At 45.7% G+C, this 17150-nt stretch overlaps 1 protein-coding gene and 1 long non-coding RNA gene across 2 annotated transcripts; both read left to right on the top strand.

Annotated features, from left to right (window-relative positions):
- The first annotated feature begins 2896 nt into the window (after positions 1-2896).
- On the top strand, positions 2897-6785 carry LOC136529570 (uncharacterized). Its single transcript, XM_066522648.1, has 6 exons — positions 2897-3067; positions 3388-3520; positions 3733-3836; positions 4232-4376; positions 4481-4621; positions 4747-6785. The coding sequence occupies exons 1-6, from the start codon at positions 3027-3029 to the stop codon at positions 6538-6540; spliced, it is 2358 nt and encodes a 785-aa protein (XP_066378745.1). The 5' UTR covers positions 2897-3026; the 3' UTR covers positions 6541-6785.
- A 2055-nt stretch (positions 6786-8840) lies between these two features.
- LOC136528087 (uncharacterized) lies at positions 8841-10753 on the top strand. The gene is made up of 4 exons (XR_010776984.1): positions 8841-8998; positions 9134-9189; positions 10308-10349; positions 10451-10753. It is a non-coding gene; the product is annotated as an uncharacterized lncRNA (long non-coding RNA).
- The last annotated feature ends 6397 nt before the right edge of the window (positions 10754-17150 follow it).

Below are 17150 nucleotides of genomic sequence, written 5' to 3'. Positions count from 1 at the left end.
TCAGTGAACTCGGCCATCAGCTTGGAATTCATGACTCACCTGGACGCAGACAGAATCCCGCGCGCTCCTAGCTCCAACTATGGGCCACGCTCGCTGCAACGGATGATGGGCCGCGTTTGTGGGCTGCTTGCTCTAGCGCGAGGGCAGCAGTGATGCTTTCCGAAACAAACCTGCCCTTGGAGTTGCTCTTCCGAGGTGTCGGTTTGGTGGGGTTTATCAACGATCGTGAAACAAACATGTGGTCTCTGTGATCTGTGAACATTTTATACTCCATATTTATTCCGTTGACGGTCCAGAATGGCAAAGAAAATGTAGAGAGTTTTAAATAAATAGTGCTGCGTAGGACTGTGCAAGCTAGCAATGTTGCTATGCTTTCGTCGATGCATACGGTCCAAATGGCATTCTTGGGAATTCCACTTCGCCGGCACAAGCATCTCTGGTTCTTAATTGATCATCTGCTAATCTTAATCCACTTCTGTCGGTAATAGTAGTACCTGGCAATGTCTCCGCTCTGCTGGTCAACTTGGGAAGAGAACCTATCAGTCCTCGCCACGTCTGCTACCGACAACATCCTACGCTTGCATTTGCATGGAGTATAAAAGGATTGATTATGCCAGTATTCTTTTTTTTTTCAGTATGGCACGATATTCCTTCGAGATTGTAATGGCAGGCAGGCACGGCATCTTTCCTTTTTCTTTTCTGTAATGATATTTTCTTCTCTCCTTTGTTGAAATGGTTTTTCTTCTCTTTGACGTGCCTACCCTCTAGTCCTCTACTATTACTATTTTCTTTAGGGCCTTGTTTAGATGCCATCTAAATTTCAAGTTTTTTCACTCTCTCCATCACATCAATTTTTAGCCGCTTACATGGAGTATTAAATGTAGATAAAAAAAATAACTAATTACACAGTTTAGTTGAAAATCACGAGATGAATTTTTTAAGCCTAGTTGGTCCACGATCGGATAATATTTATCAAATAAGACGAAAGTAGTACTATTTATCGGATTCAAAAAAAAATTGCAAAGTGAACCAGGCCTGGAAAAGGCTTTGTCAACGGCTACGACTACTGGCACGGATTCCGTTCAGCTTGTACGTCCTGCTGCCATAGCTCTGCTGCAGCAGCAGCAAGATTCCTGGTCATGGTCACGGCAGACAGGCATGCCTTGACCTGTGCAAGATTTGAGGAAGAAAAATAAGGTATGTTTAGTTCGCGAAATGAAAATGTTTGATGTCACATCGGATGTTTTGGGATGTCGAAAGGAGTTTTCGGATACTAATAAAAAAACTAATTACATAGTTTGTCTGGAAACTGCGAGACGAAGTTATTAAGCCTAATTAATCCATCATTAACGCATGTTAGTTACCGTAGCACTTATGGCTAATCATGGACTAATTAGTCTTAAAACGTTCGTCTCGTGATTTCCAACCAAACTGTGCAATTAGTTTTTTTTCGTCTATATTTAATACTCCATGCATGTACCGTAAGATTCGATGTGATAGTTTGGGGTGAAATTTTTTGGAAACTAAACTAGGCCTAAGGTTTGGCTGGTGACATTTTATTTTAATATAGCAGATTAGCTCATGTCCATGCCCAAAGCGATCAATTTGGGCCCCGTTCGCTTTACTGAAAAGTCATGCCTAAAAATACTGTTCGCTGATTTGTTTTGAGAGAAAAACACTGTCTGTTCGTTGAAATAGTATGGCTCATAAGACAATCGAACAGGACTTTGATTTGCTGCTGACCTTGAAACCAGAAATGAGAAATCTCGCAATCAAAAAAAAAAGAAAGAAATGAGAAATCTCTCTGGATCAGATCAGCCAGCCAAATCACGTTGGCTTACAGTTCGTGTGGATTTGTGGAAGAGTGTGATAGACGTCAGCGTACCATGCCAGAACGGAAGCTTTTCTGCACGCCCCTTGCCTGTCCAACGGGAAAAGGCAGGCATGATGAGGGTGAGGCCTGGCTGGACGTCTCCGTCTCGCAGAGCACGTGAAACCATCTGCGGTAATCACTTTGTTTTCCCATGCGGGAGGTTAATCATTGTTGTTTACTGTAGTTTTGAGAGAGAGAGAAGCGCAGGCCGGAGTACAGTACAGGAGCAGTACTATTATCCAACTTGCACCCATATAACCTTTAAATTTTAGTTTTACTGTATTAATATATTAGTAAAGTATACGGTTTTATTATAGCATTATCCACTTGAAACAGAGATTCTCTACGAAGCAGCAGCATGTTTCGCAACGGGTTAATGCTACTCATAAAGTTATAGCCTTGTTCGTTTGTGTTTATTTTGCTGAAAGTACTGTTGACTGATCTGATGTGAGAAAAAAATAATGTTCGCCGCCTAATAAGTCATGACTTTTAAGCCAAACGTAACCAAATGAACAGGCTGATAGTATGAAATTTTACCGAGAGGTATCTCACGTGTCATGCCTGACACCTTAACATTACCTACCAAAATCCATATACACATAGTACACAAGTTTTCCAATAAAACTTTTCGAAACTTACTATATTTATCATGTTTGTATATGAGCATCGACATAACCCAACATGGCAATGATGAGATACGACATACGAGTTCCTAAACTGTTGAAAAAGTCAGCAGGGTGCTCGCAAGGATTCCGCAACGGGCCACTCCTAAGATTTAGGAAAGGGCAGGGCTACGAATTTCGAAAGGCGGTTGCTTTATTCCGCTTCTGCCGTTGCCGTCCCGATCCCCGTTCGTCGATCTCCAATCGGACGGCCGGCGACTGTCCGAATCCCTCTCGCCTCCACCTGGCCTGACCTCGCGTCGCCGGCCAAGCCGCCACGACCAGCTCGCTCGCCTCACGTCCGTTCTGTTTTGTCCTCCTGCAGAGTCTGTCCACCACCACCACCATTTCCATTCTCCACTTCGTGGTTCGTGCCTCCCCCAACCGTCTCCTCCCCTCGTAAGCCTCCTCCTTCCCGCACCTCAGCTTCGCCTGTTGGTCGGAGCGCGCAGGGGAAACGAGAGGGAGGAGGTCGCCGGAGCAGTGGCAAGATGTTCGACAGCTTGCTCAACTCCAAGTTCTATAACAAATGGTACCGAAAGATTGCCTTTTCTTCGTCAGGTTTCTTGGTTCTCGGCTTGCTCTGTTCCCGGTCCCAGTGGGATTCATTCGTTCTTTCCTCGGGTTCTTTGGTTTCATGGATATTTTCTTTGCTGGGTCCGGATTCCTTTTTTTTTCTGCCTTTTCTTCGCTTTTATTTATCTGGGATGGGATGCTGAATGCGGTTTCCCTCCCCCCATGGTCGCGACGATTTGGTTGCGTTTGTTTAACCTGAGCGAGAAAAGCGGCTTCTGTTCTTGGGTTGGGCTTAACCAATCTTTGGTTTGTTTGTCTGTTCCACGACGGATGCAGTAAGCACGCCTTCAAATGCATCCGGACACGGATGGCTCCGATACGGCGGAAGAAGCACGCCATGATCCGGTTCCTGAAGAAGGACGTTGCCGACCTCCTAGCCAATGGCCTCGACACCCACGCCTTCGGAAGGGTATGTTTCTTTTCTTCAGCCGGGCGCTCTGTTGTTCAACGTTGCGTATGCATCGCTCTAGAATCGCGAATGGGTTTTGTTCTGGGGCAAAAGCGAGTACGGGAGTCTTGTCTAGGGGTTTAATTGATGGATTTTACCTGTTGGTGGTCGAGCTGTGTTAACTTGGTGCAGTGTATTATGTTTCCTGGCATTAATTGCTATTTGGAATGCAGATGGATGGCCTGATAGTTGAGCTGAACCATGCTTCTTGCTATGATACGATTGAAGGGTTCTGTGATTACATTGGGAAACAACTGGGAAGCCTTCAGAAGCAGAGGTAAATATAATCAGCTCAACTGACGTTTGTTTTTTGTTTCCTCATTTCTGTTGTCAACTACTAACAATCATGGTAACATTGAGGAATTAATCTACGAAACACATTGTTAATGGGCAAGAGTGTTGGTTATGAGCCTTATGGCATACCAACCCATGTCTGTCGGGGCCAGCTGCGGTGCATTTTGTTAAGCAATCAAGACATTAGTTTCGTAGCACTAGCATTTGTAATACTTCTGCTAATGTTTGGTGTTAGTAAAAGTATTCGCCGTAGTTCAGTTGGTGAATTCCAAGTTTCCAACTACCCTTTAGTAGTATGCCAAGAGTGCAAACAGAAAAGCGTTGTCTTGATGCTCAAACAATTAACACATTTGTTTTGCATTTTTCTTTTCCAAACAGGGAATGCCCCCCAGAATTCAGGGAAGCTGTGTCAACCCTCATATCTGCTGCTGCTAGGTATCCAGATTTACCTGAACTTTGTGACTTAAGGCACATATTCACAGAGAGATATGGAAATTTCGTTGAGCATTTTGTTAGCAGGGAGGTACGCAAGATGATGCTAATTTCTTGTTATCAAATTGTTTTATGCTTTTGCGGTCCTCTGCATTACATATTCACAGTATTATAATTCAATCCTTCTGTCTTCAGTTCATTCGGAAACTTGACAGTACAGAGTTCACTAATGAGGAAAGGTTCCAAGTCATGCAAAGTGTTGCTGAAGAATTATCCGTTAGTTTTGATGCCAAGGAATTGCAACTCAAGTTATGGGCCACACCGGAAACAGAACATGTAAGTGCTCCACAAATTTATTAACTGTTTTCTCAAAACAAATTTATTACCTGAACTATGATGTAGGCAAACAAAAATGTGTCCTTAACTTGAAACCATGTAATGTGTTTTCCACTTTTCCTTAGGATATGCCTGAGAAGGGTTCAAGGAAGGCAGCACAACTATCAATGCCTTTATCCAGCAAGCAGAGATGCGTCGAGGATGCTCCATATGAAGAACAAGAGGATATCCTTGAGAAGAGTTCGAGGAAGCCAGCAGAACTAGCAATGCCTTTATTCGACAAGACAAAGTGCGATGGTGATGCTCCATGTGAAAGAAAAAATAAGGATATGCTTGAGAATTACTCAATCAAGCCTGTAGAACTAGCAACTGCTTCATCCAACAAGCAGAAGGTTACTGAGGATGTTCCATGTAAAAGAAACTATGATGCTGAACCTGCACACCATACTGAGAAAGTGGAGGTACAGTTGATCCAAAAAGATATTCAAGCTGTTGCTGATGCACACCATACAATTGATGAGAATTCAAGGAAGCAGCAACCTGATGTGTCTGATGAGAAGGAACATTTGCAGAAACCAGTGTCTCCTGTGGACACTAACAGAAGAAACACCCAAAAAGATGTTCAGAAGCTTAACAGAAGAGCTGTCCGCCCTTTGGAAAAGGAGCTGATGGAAGCAGTGGAGCTTGATCTCAATGGCCTACCTAAGAATGGATTTGGTGCAGTCAAATTTCCTGAAACAGAAGGCAACAAAACTGTTCGACTAAATGTCAAGCCAAACGAGGCTGCGAGAGATTACCATATTGAAAAAGAGAATAACGAAGTCCTTCATGGTTCACGCATGCCTGATGGTCCTGAAAACAATGGTAGACATGTAGATTCAGGGCTAAGAGCTCAGCACCCAGACAATCAAGGACGTCCAGTGAGTCCTCTTAGTGGTAACACTAGAAACAAGGCGCCTTACACTAAGCAGAATGTTGCAAACATGAAGAATCCTACTGAAAAAAAAGGAAACAATGGTTTCTTGCATGATAAACCGCAGCATTTAGCTGATTTGGGATACCCAGTGCAGAAAGGACAAGGAGTGCCAGAGAGGGCAGGTACTATGCTGCCTCCTTATGTTAAACGAAAATCTAACATGCAACCTGTGAATGATGATCCTGAAAAGCAAACTCCAAGTGGTTACAGGAAGCCCAACATCCCTGGACAGATTGATCACTTGGAGAACAAAGATGTGCTTCGACCTGTTTCTGTTAGAAGGAGAGCTGCAAAGCTGACAGCACCTGTTGATACTAATGTTGAGGTGCCAAACAATGAGAAGGTCACAAGCCAAACATCCAAAAGTCACAGAAGCCACTCAAGCAGGCAGAATGGTGCTAAATATGACCAGAACCGGAAATGTAATGGAACTGATGATGTTGGTAGTGGGACAAATGCTCAAATAACTCCAAGTAGCCAATCAAAGCACATAGGCAGGAGGAATGGAGCTTTAAACCACAACAATGACTATGGCAGGTTGATGCAGCGTAGGCAACCTGAAGCAGATGAGACTGCTATTGATTTCGGTAATCTCTTGCCTCGAAATGCAAATGGACAGAGGCGACACAACAGCGGACATAAAGGAGACCTTGATGAGGAGGAAAGGATGATGGACAAGCTTTTGATGCACTATAGCAAGAAGAAAGGTACGGACCCGACCAACAATGAAGCACATATAGATGCTGTGCAGAAGGTTTCCTTGCATCCCCAAGGTAGAGCTATCTCGCCACCACCTGAATATGTTGGCCAGGGCGAAGATGCGAAGGTTCCTTCTCGATCCACCTCACTTCAGCCAGATGGTCCTAGGAGTGCACATGTGCACCCCAAAATGCCAGACTTCGATGAATTGGCTGCTCGGGTTAAGGCTCTGAGGAAGGCTTGAGGTGGCATAACCGCATAAGATGGACTCTGGCTTGTATACACGTTCTTTCAGCTGAAGAGTTGATCCTTTGTTGACAGTTCCTTGCAAGACAACCACTGAGTCGTTCTTTGATGTGCAGTTCCTATAAGAGATTAAACAGATTTGTGTATGTGTTTTACTCTCTTTTTTCTGTTAGATTTTTTTACAGTGCTCTTGTTATAGGTTTTCCTTTGAACCAAGTGTTTGTGTAGAATAGGAGCACTGGTTTCAGGTTAACACGATATATAATACAGTTGATAGGGATTTTCCATTGCTTATTCTTTATTTGTTTGATAAATTCACCACTTCATGATGGAATGTGTGTAAATGATGATAAATTCTCAGGGATACATTCTCTTCAACTGCTTAGATTTGTATGAGTGCTGTACGTTTGTACATACTACATACATCTGGAATTCTGGATTTTACAGCCCTGCCGTATGCAAGGGAGATTACTTTTACTTTCCTAGTCATCCGTACTGGCGTCCGTAGTCCTTTTCTTTTGTCATTTGCAGGAGGTACACTTTTTTGTTCGTTCGTTTGTTTGTCATGTGAGAACCATATTTTGCAAGAGGTACACTTGATTCCTACATCTATCCGTAATACTGAATAATTTTGTCTACGTAATTTTGCCGGATTGTTAAAACTTTGTCGTTTAGCTGCAATGCCTTCAGTTGAGAGGTGGCGCAGAAGGTAATGGTTAGCATTGCAATGCAAAGTTCCTTGTTACAAATTTCAAGGTGAATTTCCTCCGAACAATGGAGTCCATTTCCCCTCTCTCTAGCTCTAGCTAGCCAACCGAATCTACATACATCGACCTGCACATGTCATTGCTACGGCCTACGTGCATGTCATGTCGTCCATGGCCAGCATTTGCTGCGCCTCCTAGCAGAGGCAGCGCATGACGCCGACGACGAAGCTGGCGATGCAGTCCTGGCCGCGGCCGTCACGGCCTCGGAGCGCGTCGTCCCGGACGAGGCGCTCCAGGCCCCGGTTCCTCGGCAGCGCGCCGGCGCGGTGCAGGATCGTCGCCGCCGCGACAGCCGGCCCGCCGGCCGCCACGCGCGCCGCGAACCGAACCACCGGCCTCAGGAACAGCTGGAGCAGGGCCTGCACGAGCACACGAGGGTCAAACAAGGAAACGCGTTAGCGTCGTCAGCAGCCAAGAAGACACAGCGCGAAGATGCCAGCCAGACACTCACCATGAGCTAGCGATGGCTACTGGCAATGTCGCTGCTGGATGGAGGCGTCGCCAATTGGCAACGAAGATGCAGACTCCTCGAGAGCGCCGCCAGACAGCCGAAATGCAGGCTTCAGATGTATACGGAATGCTTGACGGCGATGGCTCTTGGTCAGAGCTTCACAGGAGGGTGATATATACACGGGAGCAGGGAGGGAAGGAAGCCGGAGCCGGCGACGCATGCAAGGCTTGAGCCGTCAGAAGTCAGATGCACGACGCAAACGGGTGGCGGTGGCTGCGGCACTGGTACTGGTCCGGAGGGCGCCCACCGTGCCCGCCGGCCGGCCGCGCCGTTGTACTACGGACAAGGAACGCGCAGCCATCGTTCATCCTGGGGCTGCTGCTGAACCACCACGCCGCCCACGCCACCCTATCTCGGGGCCTGCACCTCTGCCTCTGCGTGCGCCGTGCAGCCCGCCCATTCCGTCACCCCCTCGCGTCTCCATTTCGGCGTCCGTGTTGCTTCTGCTCCGCGTGGCGTGGCACCCCTCGCGCGGCCTGCGTACTGCCGCGTAGTCTAGCATCAGGCCAGCAGTCTGGGGGTTGGTTTTCCGTCGACTTGTTTCTTTGGAGGTTTCGTACCGGCTTCCTCATCAACAAAAATACAAGATCAGGGATGGGTGTACTTGGATTGGATAGATATACATGTACGGTGTACCGTCCACGTACGGTGAAGGGACGTCCAAAATGGAAGTATGGAAAAACTTTGGATAAGTATACAATAGTCACATGATCAATGCTGAATGAAGATCACCTTTGGACTTTGGTTTGGACAACAGCAAGCAATTTCTTGCCTGCACTCCACACGCACGCAGAAAAGGAAACCCAACGGTACACAGAACAGCACATTATGGGCCGAAAGAGCTCATGCCACGACCAAGAGATCCTTCTCAGCCCATTATACAACACACAGGCCGACTCTACCATCCATGGCTCAAAAGCCCATACTAGAAAAGGCCCGGCCCGGGTTCCCCCGACCGAAAGATTCCCACGGGCTGGCGTCGCGTCTCATGCACGCAGCCTCCGTGCATATTCACGCAGCCTCCGTGCATATCACTCGCCCGTCTCCCCTCGCTCTCGCCCACGCGCACCCGATTCCCCGCTTGCCTTTCCCCACCTACTGGCCGTCGCGGCGCTCGCCAGTCTAGGGTTTCGTCCCCTCGCCCGCCGATCCGCCCCCGCCGGCCATGTCGAAGCAAGGTGCGTTCGTCTCGTCGTTTCCTCCCTTCCCTCTTCTGCGATCGGGTGGGATCGGGTTGTTGTTTGGTGTCGATTGGTTGGTTTTTTTTTTCGTTCTCGAGGGTTCTGACACGACGGCTGGGTTTTGCTTTCCAGGAGGGAAGGCCAAGCCGCTGAAGGCGCCCAAGGTTGACAAGAAGGATTACGATGAGGTATGCTGCTACGCGTTGGACTTTCTTCCCGTTTCGTTGCTCGATTGGTTCATTGCCCCGAATAGCGATCTGCGTCTGTGAAACGCCTAACCATAGGGTGTGGGCGGTTGACTGGTGGAGCCCGTCTTCGTGTTTTAGATCGGTTCATGTTTCGTGCTTAGTTCGTACTTCGTAGTTAAAATCCTGCAGAAGGGGAATTTGGCGAATGGTATGTGGGGTGTCAGAACTTGTGATAATTGGGCTGTCATGTAAGATGTGCTCTTGACGTATTTTTAGCAGATGTGCACGATAGTGGATTCATCATGTAAAACAGCTAGGATAGCTTCAAAAATCTGCAAGTGACCATCTTTTTTCTTATGTCGTGCTGTAAAACGCTGGTAGCTGGATCTATTCATGACTTTCCGTATTCCAACTACTGGCCCGAACTTCCTCTGAAACATTAAAGGTGGCGTACCCAGTGCAGAGAGCTCTCGCTCTGTGCGGGGTCTGGGGAAGGGTGTTAGTGGCAAGCTTTACCCTCGCCTGTGCAATGTGAGGAGACCGCGACTCGAACCTGGGACCTTCCGGTCACAGGCGGTAAGACTCTACCGCTTGCACCAGGCCCGCCCTTCTCTGAAACATTAATCAATTGTTTTTTACAGTCCATTAACCAATTGTTTTGGAATATAGTTTTCAGAACTAAATTGCTTTGAATTGGCATCTCCGAACCTCGGAGTAAATGTAATGGTACAGAGGTAGCTATGCGAGTGGTTGTTTTATATGTTTGTGTGGTTGTCTAGTTCAACATAGATGAATACCTTAGGTATTATTTTGATGAATGGCTGTCTTACCACATTAATGAGGGAGGATGGAATGAGCATGTTCGTATGGTTGTCTAGTTCAACATAGATGAATGCCTTGAGTATTTTGATGAATGTTGTCTTACCCCATATTAATGAGGGAGGGTGAATGAGCATCTGACTTAGACGATGGTCATGCCTTCAAAATTATGAGCAATTCCTTCTTACTTGGAGAACTAGTTAGTGAGCAATTAGTAGAAGGTGTAATTTGAGCCAGCTTCAGTGATCAGTCCACAACTGATCTCTACTTGACATTATTCTGGTATCCTTTCTGTGCAGAGTGATCTTGCTTATTTGCAGAAGAAGAAAGATGAGGAAAAGGTGAGACATTGTGGTCAATTTTATCTGGTATCTTTTTCTATTCTGCTTGGGTGGAGGATCCTAATTTGCAGCCATTTATTGTATGGTTTTTGCACCAACAGGCACTGAAGGAGCTGAAGGCCAAGGCACAGAAAGGCGCAATTGGAGGCTCGGGTCTCAAGAAAAGTGGAAAGAAATGAGCCTGGCCACCTTCTCTGTGTTATGCTTCACTATATGCGATTGTAACAGTGCTACCTATTGTGTTCTGTGTTTCGCAATGTTGCAGTTGGTTGCTTGATCCGAAGATGTTTCAGCCTCTCATCTGCAAGCTATGGTACTGATGGTTTCGTGATAATAATGATGACATATTCTGTAATGGATGCCACAAGACAAGTTTCTTGCATTTAAATCTCTCTGTTCCTTGAGTTTTACATGATCCCAACTAGGAATGGAAAGTCACTCTGTTGGCCTTGCCCGCACTCAAGTGAGAATCTAAATTTTCCCAATTTTCTGTGCTGAAGATTACTGACCATCCCAAGTGCCCATTTATTCCAAGTCTTCACATAGGTTTTGTGCCCGTTCTGTTTGTTTAGGCCACGTTATTTAAGTAAGTTGCCCACTTTAAAATGGCTTATTTGGAAGTCTTAGGACAAAATGTGCTTGCTTGCATCCCTAGCACACACATGTTTTGGGGTATTTACAGCTCAGGTTTTGTTCGTGTTTACCTACTCCTAACAAGCTGATCCGTTGTTTCCGTTTTGTTATACTGATCAGCCAAACAATGTCTTCGTTTTGTTATACTGTTGTTTCCGTTTTGTTATACTGCTCAGCCAAACCATGTCTTCGTTTTGTTATACTGCTCAGCCAAAACATGTCTTCATTATTTTTCCAGGGGGCAGACTTGCATTAGGCTTCGCTCAGCCAAAGCATGTCTTCGTTATTTTTCCAGGGGGGCAGACTTGCATTAGGCTTCGCTCTTGTGTCTTGTGCACGAGGCGGCTTCCGCTCATGTACACGGAGACGAGATCGCTCTTGTACACGGCAGACGAGAAAGTGGAGTTATAGCACTGTCTTGCAGTAGCACGACTGGCATTAGTAGAGTCAGCCCCTTTGATGGCAGGATAACCACTACCACCAGTAGCTCTTCTTGTCCCAACATCTCTCATGCCCAAATTGTCAAACTAGCCAGCAACACATTGTTACATAGAGGGTGGTGAATAAGGAACTAACGGAGCATTGGTGGTGGAGAGAAGAAACACACTAGCACGTAAGTAGAATGAGTTCACCCTTTCCAAAGTCTTTATACACCTGAGAAGGTTCTCAAAGACAGACTTACCCCCTAAGTGCAGGACGTTCTTAGACCATTTATAGCGGGGTTCGCTAGAGGGAAGTAGACAAGCAGTCATTGACGCCTGTCGATCGAAACCTTATTATGCCGTCAATGCCGGGGCCCTACACTCCTAATGCTTGCTTCTTAATTTCATTCTTACATACATGTGTGATGTCTCAAGAGCTAACATAAATTATCTGGGATAGGATAGTCACATTCTGATTTCCAGGTACAGCTCTTTAATTCCCGTGCCTAACTTGAAGCCTAGCTTGGAGACATAAGGGAGTAGTGCTTAGTCATCAATGAAGACTTGGAGACATAAGGGAGTAGTGCTTAGTCATCAATGAAGACGATGCAATCCGAAAGCATAAACTGAGAAATAATCCTGCTTGTTATTATATATCTACAAGCCATAACCAAATAGTACACGATTACCTTTAATCTACCCAAATACTGTCGAGGGGGTGCATCGTCCGCGGAGCCATCGTCCATGCTCGTGCGGCTGGAGCGCCGACCGGAGACGCCGCAGCCCACGGGGCCAAGCAGAAGGCTCCATCGGCATTTATCGTCCGTCGGCGTCATGGGTATGAGCGGTAGCATCTGTTAGCACGCAGCAGGGACTAGGAATTGGAGAATATTATAGAACAGAGGATTGGATCATTGGATCTGGGGTTCCAAACTGGAATGTTTAGAGGAGTTTAGAGTAAAGTTTGTACAGTTTCCTGATACCCCCAAATGAGCGTTCACAGGCACACCTACGGCTCACAGAGCCACACACGCACACAGGCACATTGATCCACTCTGGCTCGAATATTTCTGAGTTTTGCCTCCTGACAGACCCATTTTGCGTTCATTGTTCCTCTGGACTCTTAGGTATGGTAATAGTATCACAGGTTACAAAGGCGGAGGCGCAACGAGTCCACAGATGTGCACAGAGTCCCTCTCCCTCTCTTACCCTATTACCCATTCGTTACCCACGCCCTGTCGGTGATGGGTCATTTGCGGGTACGGGGATGGATCACCCGCGGTGTCCCAGATGGCATCGCTAATTAGTCCTCGCTAGCATACACAGAAGGCAGAGACGAGAAGGACATCATATACCGGTTGTAACTCTGTAAGTGGCACTACAACACTGTGAAGCAGTAGTACAGCTACCAGTGGCTCTAGGCTAGTCCTAAGTAGAGGCAGTCTCCTGGATTGCACCATCACATCTACCATGTGTAGCTCTTCGTGTCCCAACACCTCTCATGCCCAAATTGACAAACTAGCCAACAACACATTGTTACATAGATGTTGGTGATTAACGGATCCTGCATTGGTGGTGGAGACAAGAGAGAAGAAACATACTAGTACTACGTAAGTAGAATGAGTTCACCCTTTCTGGTGTTTTTATTTATACACCTTGATAAGGTTCTCAAAGACTGACTTACCCCTGAGAGTAGCAAGTTCTTAGGCCATTTATTATAGCCCTGACTATATATAGTCATTTTTCTAGAGGAAAGTAGTCATTGGCGTCTGCAATTCAACACCTTAATTATGCCATAAATGTCGGGCCCTGCACTCCTACTTCGTTTTTTTGGGTTTTCATGGCCTATAGTCCCCTGCCGCCAAAGCACGAACTACTTGAAATCATGAAAATTTCATCCTTAATCTAGGCTTTTTTTACATGATTCAATGGCTAATATAATTATATGATTTCCGAGTATAACTCTTTAATTCCTATGCCTAAATTGAATACGAGGGAGTGCTGCTTAGTCGTCAATCTGATGAGTACAGGCCCGATCTTCCGAGAGGTAGCCGGTAAGTTCGATTTGTGGAGATCTCGACGTTGGCGATCCGGCTTCAAATCAGACACGATTCGAACCCTGCAACCGTTACACCACCGCTCCGTTGGTTATCAACCAAGCACAACTTGAGTGACCTCGCCAAGAAGGCTTTTCCTGCAAGCGAATCGAAGAGCACAAGCAAGAAGGTAAAACACGCAATCTGAAATTACAAATATGAATGACGCGAATATCAATAGAGGGTTCAAGAACTCGGTTCCAAAGGACTAATCGACACAGTGGAGGAGATCAAGAACGGGGGCCCTGGATCACTGTAAAAGGATTTGTCACCACAGTTACAATGAACGATTCAGTTTCTCGAGGGAAAACTAAACTCTAAACAAAACCCAATTGTGTAGCAGCGGCGGCGACTGTGTTTATAGTCTAAGACTCGACCTAGGGTTGGGGACGGCCAGGGGTTGGGCGCCCACAACTTGGGCTTAAGGCCCGACACGATACATGGCCAAGTTGGCCCAAATAGGTGACGCAGCACCTTGCCGTGGTCACACAGAATGATCCACGGACCTTCTAGAGCTGGGACCAGATCCAAAACGACGGCATCGTCGTCCCCTTTCCAACGCATCCAAGAATGGCCCGTTTCGATGTCGTATGAGGAAGTTATGACTGAAACAGTAACGACGTGTCTGCTGAATCCGAGGACGACGTGGCAGCTGAGTTGGAAACGAATTGCAACTTGGGGAAGACCATGGCGTCGGTGTGTCCAGCGTGGCGATGTCCTCATCATCCTCCCCTTCTCGAATTGGAGTCGTCCTCGACTCCATCTTGACGATGTCCTCATTATCCCCTCCTTGTAGAATTGGAGTCGTCCTCGACTCCATCCCATCATCAGCGAACTCCTGCAAAAGGTTAGTGACAGCAGGCAATGCACCAGACATAAAAGGTTGACAAAACATAGTATAACATGGTGCATCAGGATTATCACATAACTCAGCAGTAGCAGGAGTTGTAGCAAGAAAAGCACCTCCTTTTAACTTAATCCCATTATTTTTAGCAATGTCTGTTGGAGGTTTATTTTTGATCTCATTAGCATGTTTAATAATATCCGTAGGAGACAAAGGCAGCAATGTAATTTTCTTGTCCTTATGTATGATAGTGTATGTATTAGTTCTACCATGGTGTAAGGCATCATTATCAAATTCCCATGGGCGACCTAACAAAATGGAACAAGCTTGCATAGGGACAACATCAAAATCAGCAGTATCATGATAAGAGCCTGTGAAAAAGCTAATGCGTGCTGATTTAGTTACCTTAGTCTTACCACTATTATTGAACCATTGAAGTTTATATGGATACGAATGTTGTCGTGTGGTCAAGCCAAGCTTGTCAACCAAATCTGAACTCACCAAGTTGTTGCAACTCCCGCTATCAATGATAGTGAGAACACGACAACCCTGCACAATGAGATACATGTGGAATAAATTGTGGCGTTGGATCTTCATCTCGTCTTCATGACCCACACGTGTACTCAACACACGCTGCACAAGAAGGCTAGGGTAGTCCGCGGCAGCAGCCACAGAGTCAATGGTGATGGCCTCCTTGTCATGATCGTCCTCGATGGGATCTGCATCAATGTTAGCAGCAAGGGCTAAATCATCTTCAACATCACTAGCACTTACATATCCATCCTCGGTAGCAATGAAAGCGCGACGACTGGGGCATTCCTTCATGACATGTCCCATGCCTTTGCATCGGTGGCAAATGATTTTAGAGCTGGACGAGGAGGAGCTAGTAGAAGCACCCGGAGTGCCACCTTTCTTCAGCTGTGGAAACTGCACATTAGACAATTTACTTACCCCGGAAGAAAATGGAGGTGTAGATGGCTGTAGTGCAACAGGAAGCTTGGGCGTCTCCGGCTCGGAATGCTACTGAAAATTCCTCCCATTGTTAGACCTGAGAGGCTGGTGTTGTTTGCGTCCCTGTACTTCTCGTTCGGCCTTAATAGCAAGATGATACAATTGGGAAAAATTGCGCCATTCTTTGTAATCAAGTATGTTCTGTATATCATGGTTTAAACCACCAAAAAATCTAGCACTAGCATCATCATCATCTTCATTTATACTACAACGTGCTAAACCAATAAGCAATTCTTGATAGTATGCTTCTACTCCTTTATCACCTTGTTTTAAAGTTTGTAGTTTCAAACGTAAATCACGTTGGTAATAAGGAGGAACAAAACGAGATTTCATACGTTGCTTTAAAACATTCCAAGTTTGAGGCACAGCAGCAGCATTATTGGCATTGCAAAGATCACTCCACCAGAACAAAGCAAAATTAGTAAACTCACTGGTAGCAAGTCTAACTCTATGCTCAGCAGGAACATTATGAGAATCAAATTTTTGTTGAACAGCAAGCTCCCAATCTAAATATGCCTCTGGATCAACATTACCAGCAAAAGGTGGTAGACTAAATTTAATTTTAGCAAAAGGATCATTATTACCATGATTATTACCTGCCATACCGCGACGATTGAAGTTGAGGCGGCGACGGGCACCACCGTCAGCATACGCATCTTCATCACCAGCATCTTCATCATCAGCACGATAAGGTGGAGGGCGTTGCTCAAGCTGTTCAATGCGGGTGACCAGATTGTTCACGTTGCGCGTCAGCTCGGTCATAAGATTGCGTTGTTCAGTCATGAACGTTGCAAGCTCGCCCTTGGACACGCACTCATTGAAGTCCGTCGGAGTTCCTGCCATGGTTAGAAGATAGAAAAAGACAACACCAAAGTATTATCCCTATCAACTAAAAGGAAACAAGTGGTGGTGATGGTGGTGAAAGTGGAATGCAAAATCACAAGCGGCTTACCACCGTCTTGCCTGTATTCTTACCAACGCCAAACAGGAGCAAAACCAAAGTGGCGAAGCAATCTGTTGTTGAGCGTGGGTAACAGTTGCAAGATGAACCTGTGCTGACAGAAGAATATGTGGAGCTATGGGTAGGCACACAATATGACAGCAAGGATTAGCAATTAACGAGTGCAGAGTAGCGATTGTTCAATCTGGATCCAAAGTACAAATCACAGTTGCTGGCTAAGACGTGTCGAGACGAAGCGCAACAAGGTGAAAACAAAGAACGATCGAAAGAACTCACAGAACAAGCAAATAGCCCGGATTTCTCCTTTTTCCTGAATTTTTCCCGGATTTTCCCAAAAGGCACTAGTAGGAAACAAACTTTTTTTTTACTATTTTTTTTATACTTTTCTCTGAACAAGGACCACAAAAGATGCAACCACAAAAATTGGCACCTACAACTGAGGTGGGATGTGGTCTACAGAAATTCAGCACGTTCTCTGAAAAGCATGCAAAAACTTTGACAATTTTTTTTCTATATTTTCCCGAATTTTTTTGGCAATTTTGATGAAACCAAACAGGGCAAAGCCTAGTTTGGGTTGGGTCCAAATGGTGTCAAGAAGCTGCACAAAAAAACTCAACAACACGAATCTGAAACGAAATTGCAAAGGCACAAAGGGCGATAGGACAGCGGAAATTGAAATATTTTTGGGCTTTTTGTGGACTCTAGGGAATGAACAAATATGAATCTAAGGCAAACGAGATTATACCTCGCGGTAAACCTGAAATATCTGATACCAATTGATAAGTACAGGCCCGATCTTCCGAGAGGTAGCCGGTAAGTTCGATTTGTGGAGAT

The sequence above is a fragment of the Miscanthus floridulus genome, chromosome 19 (genome assembly GCF_019320115.1).
Source record: "Miscanthus floridulus cultivar M001 chromosome 19, ASM1932011v1, whole genome shotgun sequence".
In the NCBI taxonomy this organism is placed as follows: domain Eukaryota; kingdom Viridiplantae; phylum Streptophyta; class Magnoliopsida; order Poales; family Poaceae; genus Miscanthus; species Miscanthus floridulus.
The sequence above is the reverse complement of the archived record's forward strand: the minus strand, read 5'-3'. Positions and strand labels throughout refer to the sequence as shown.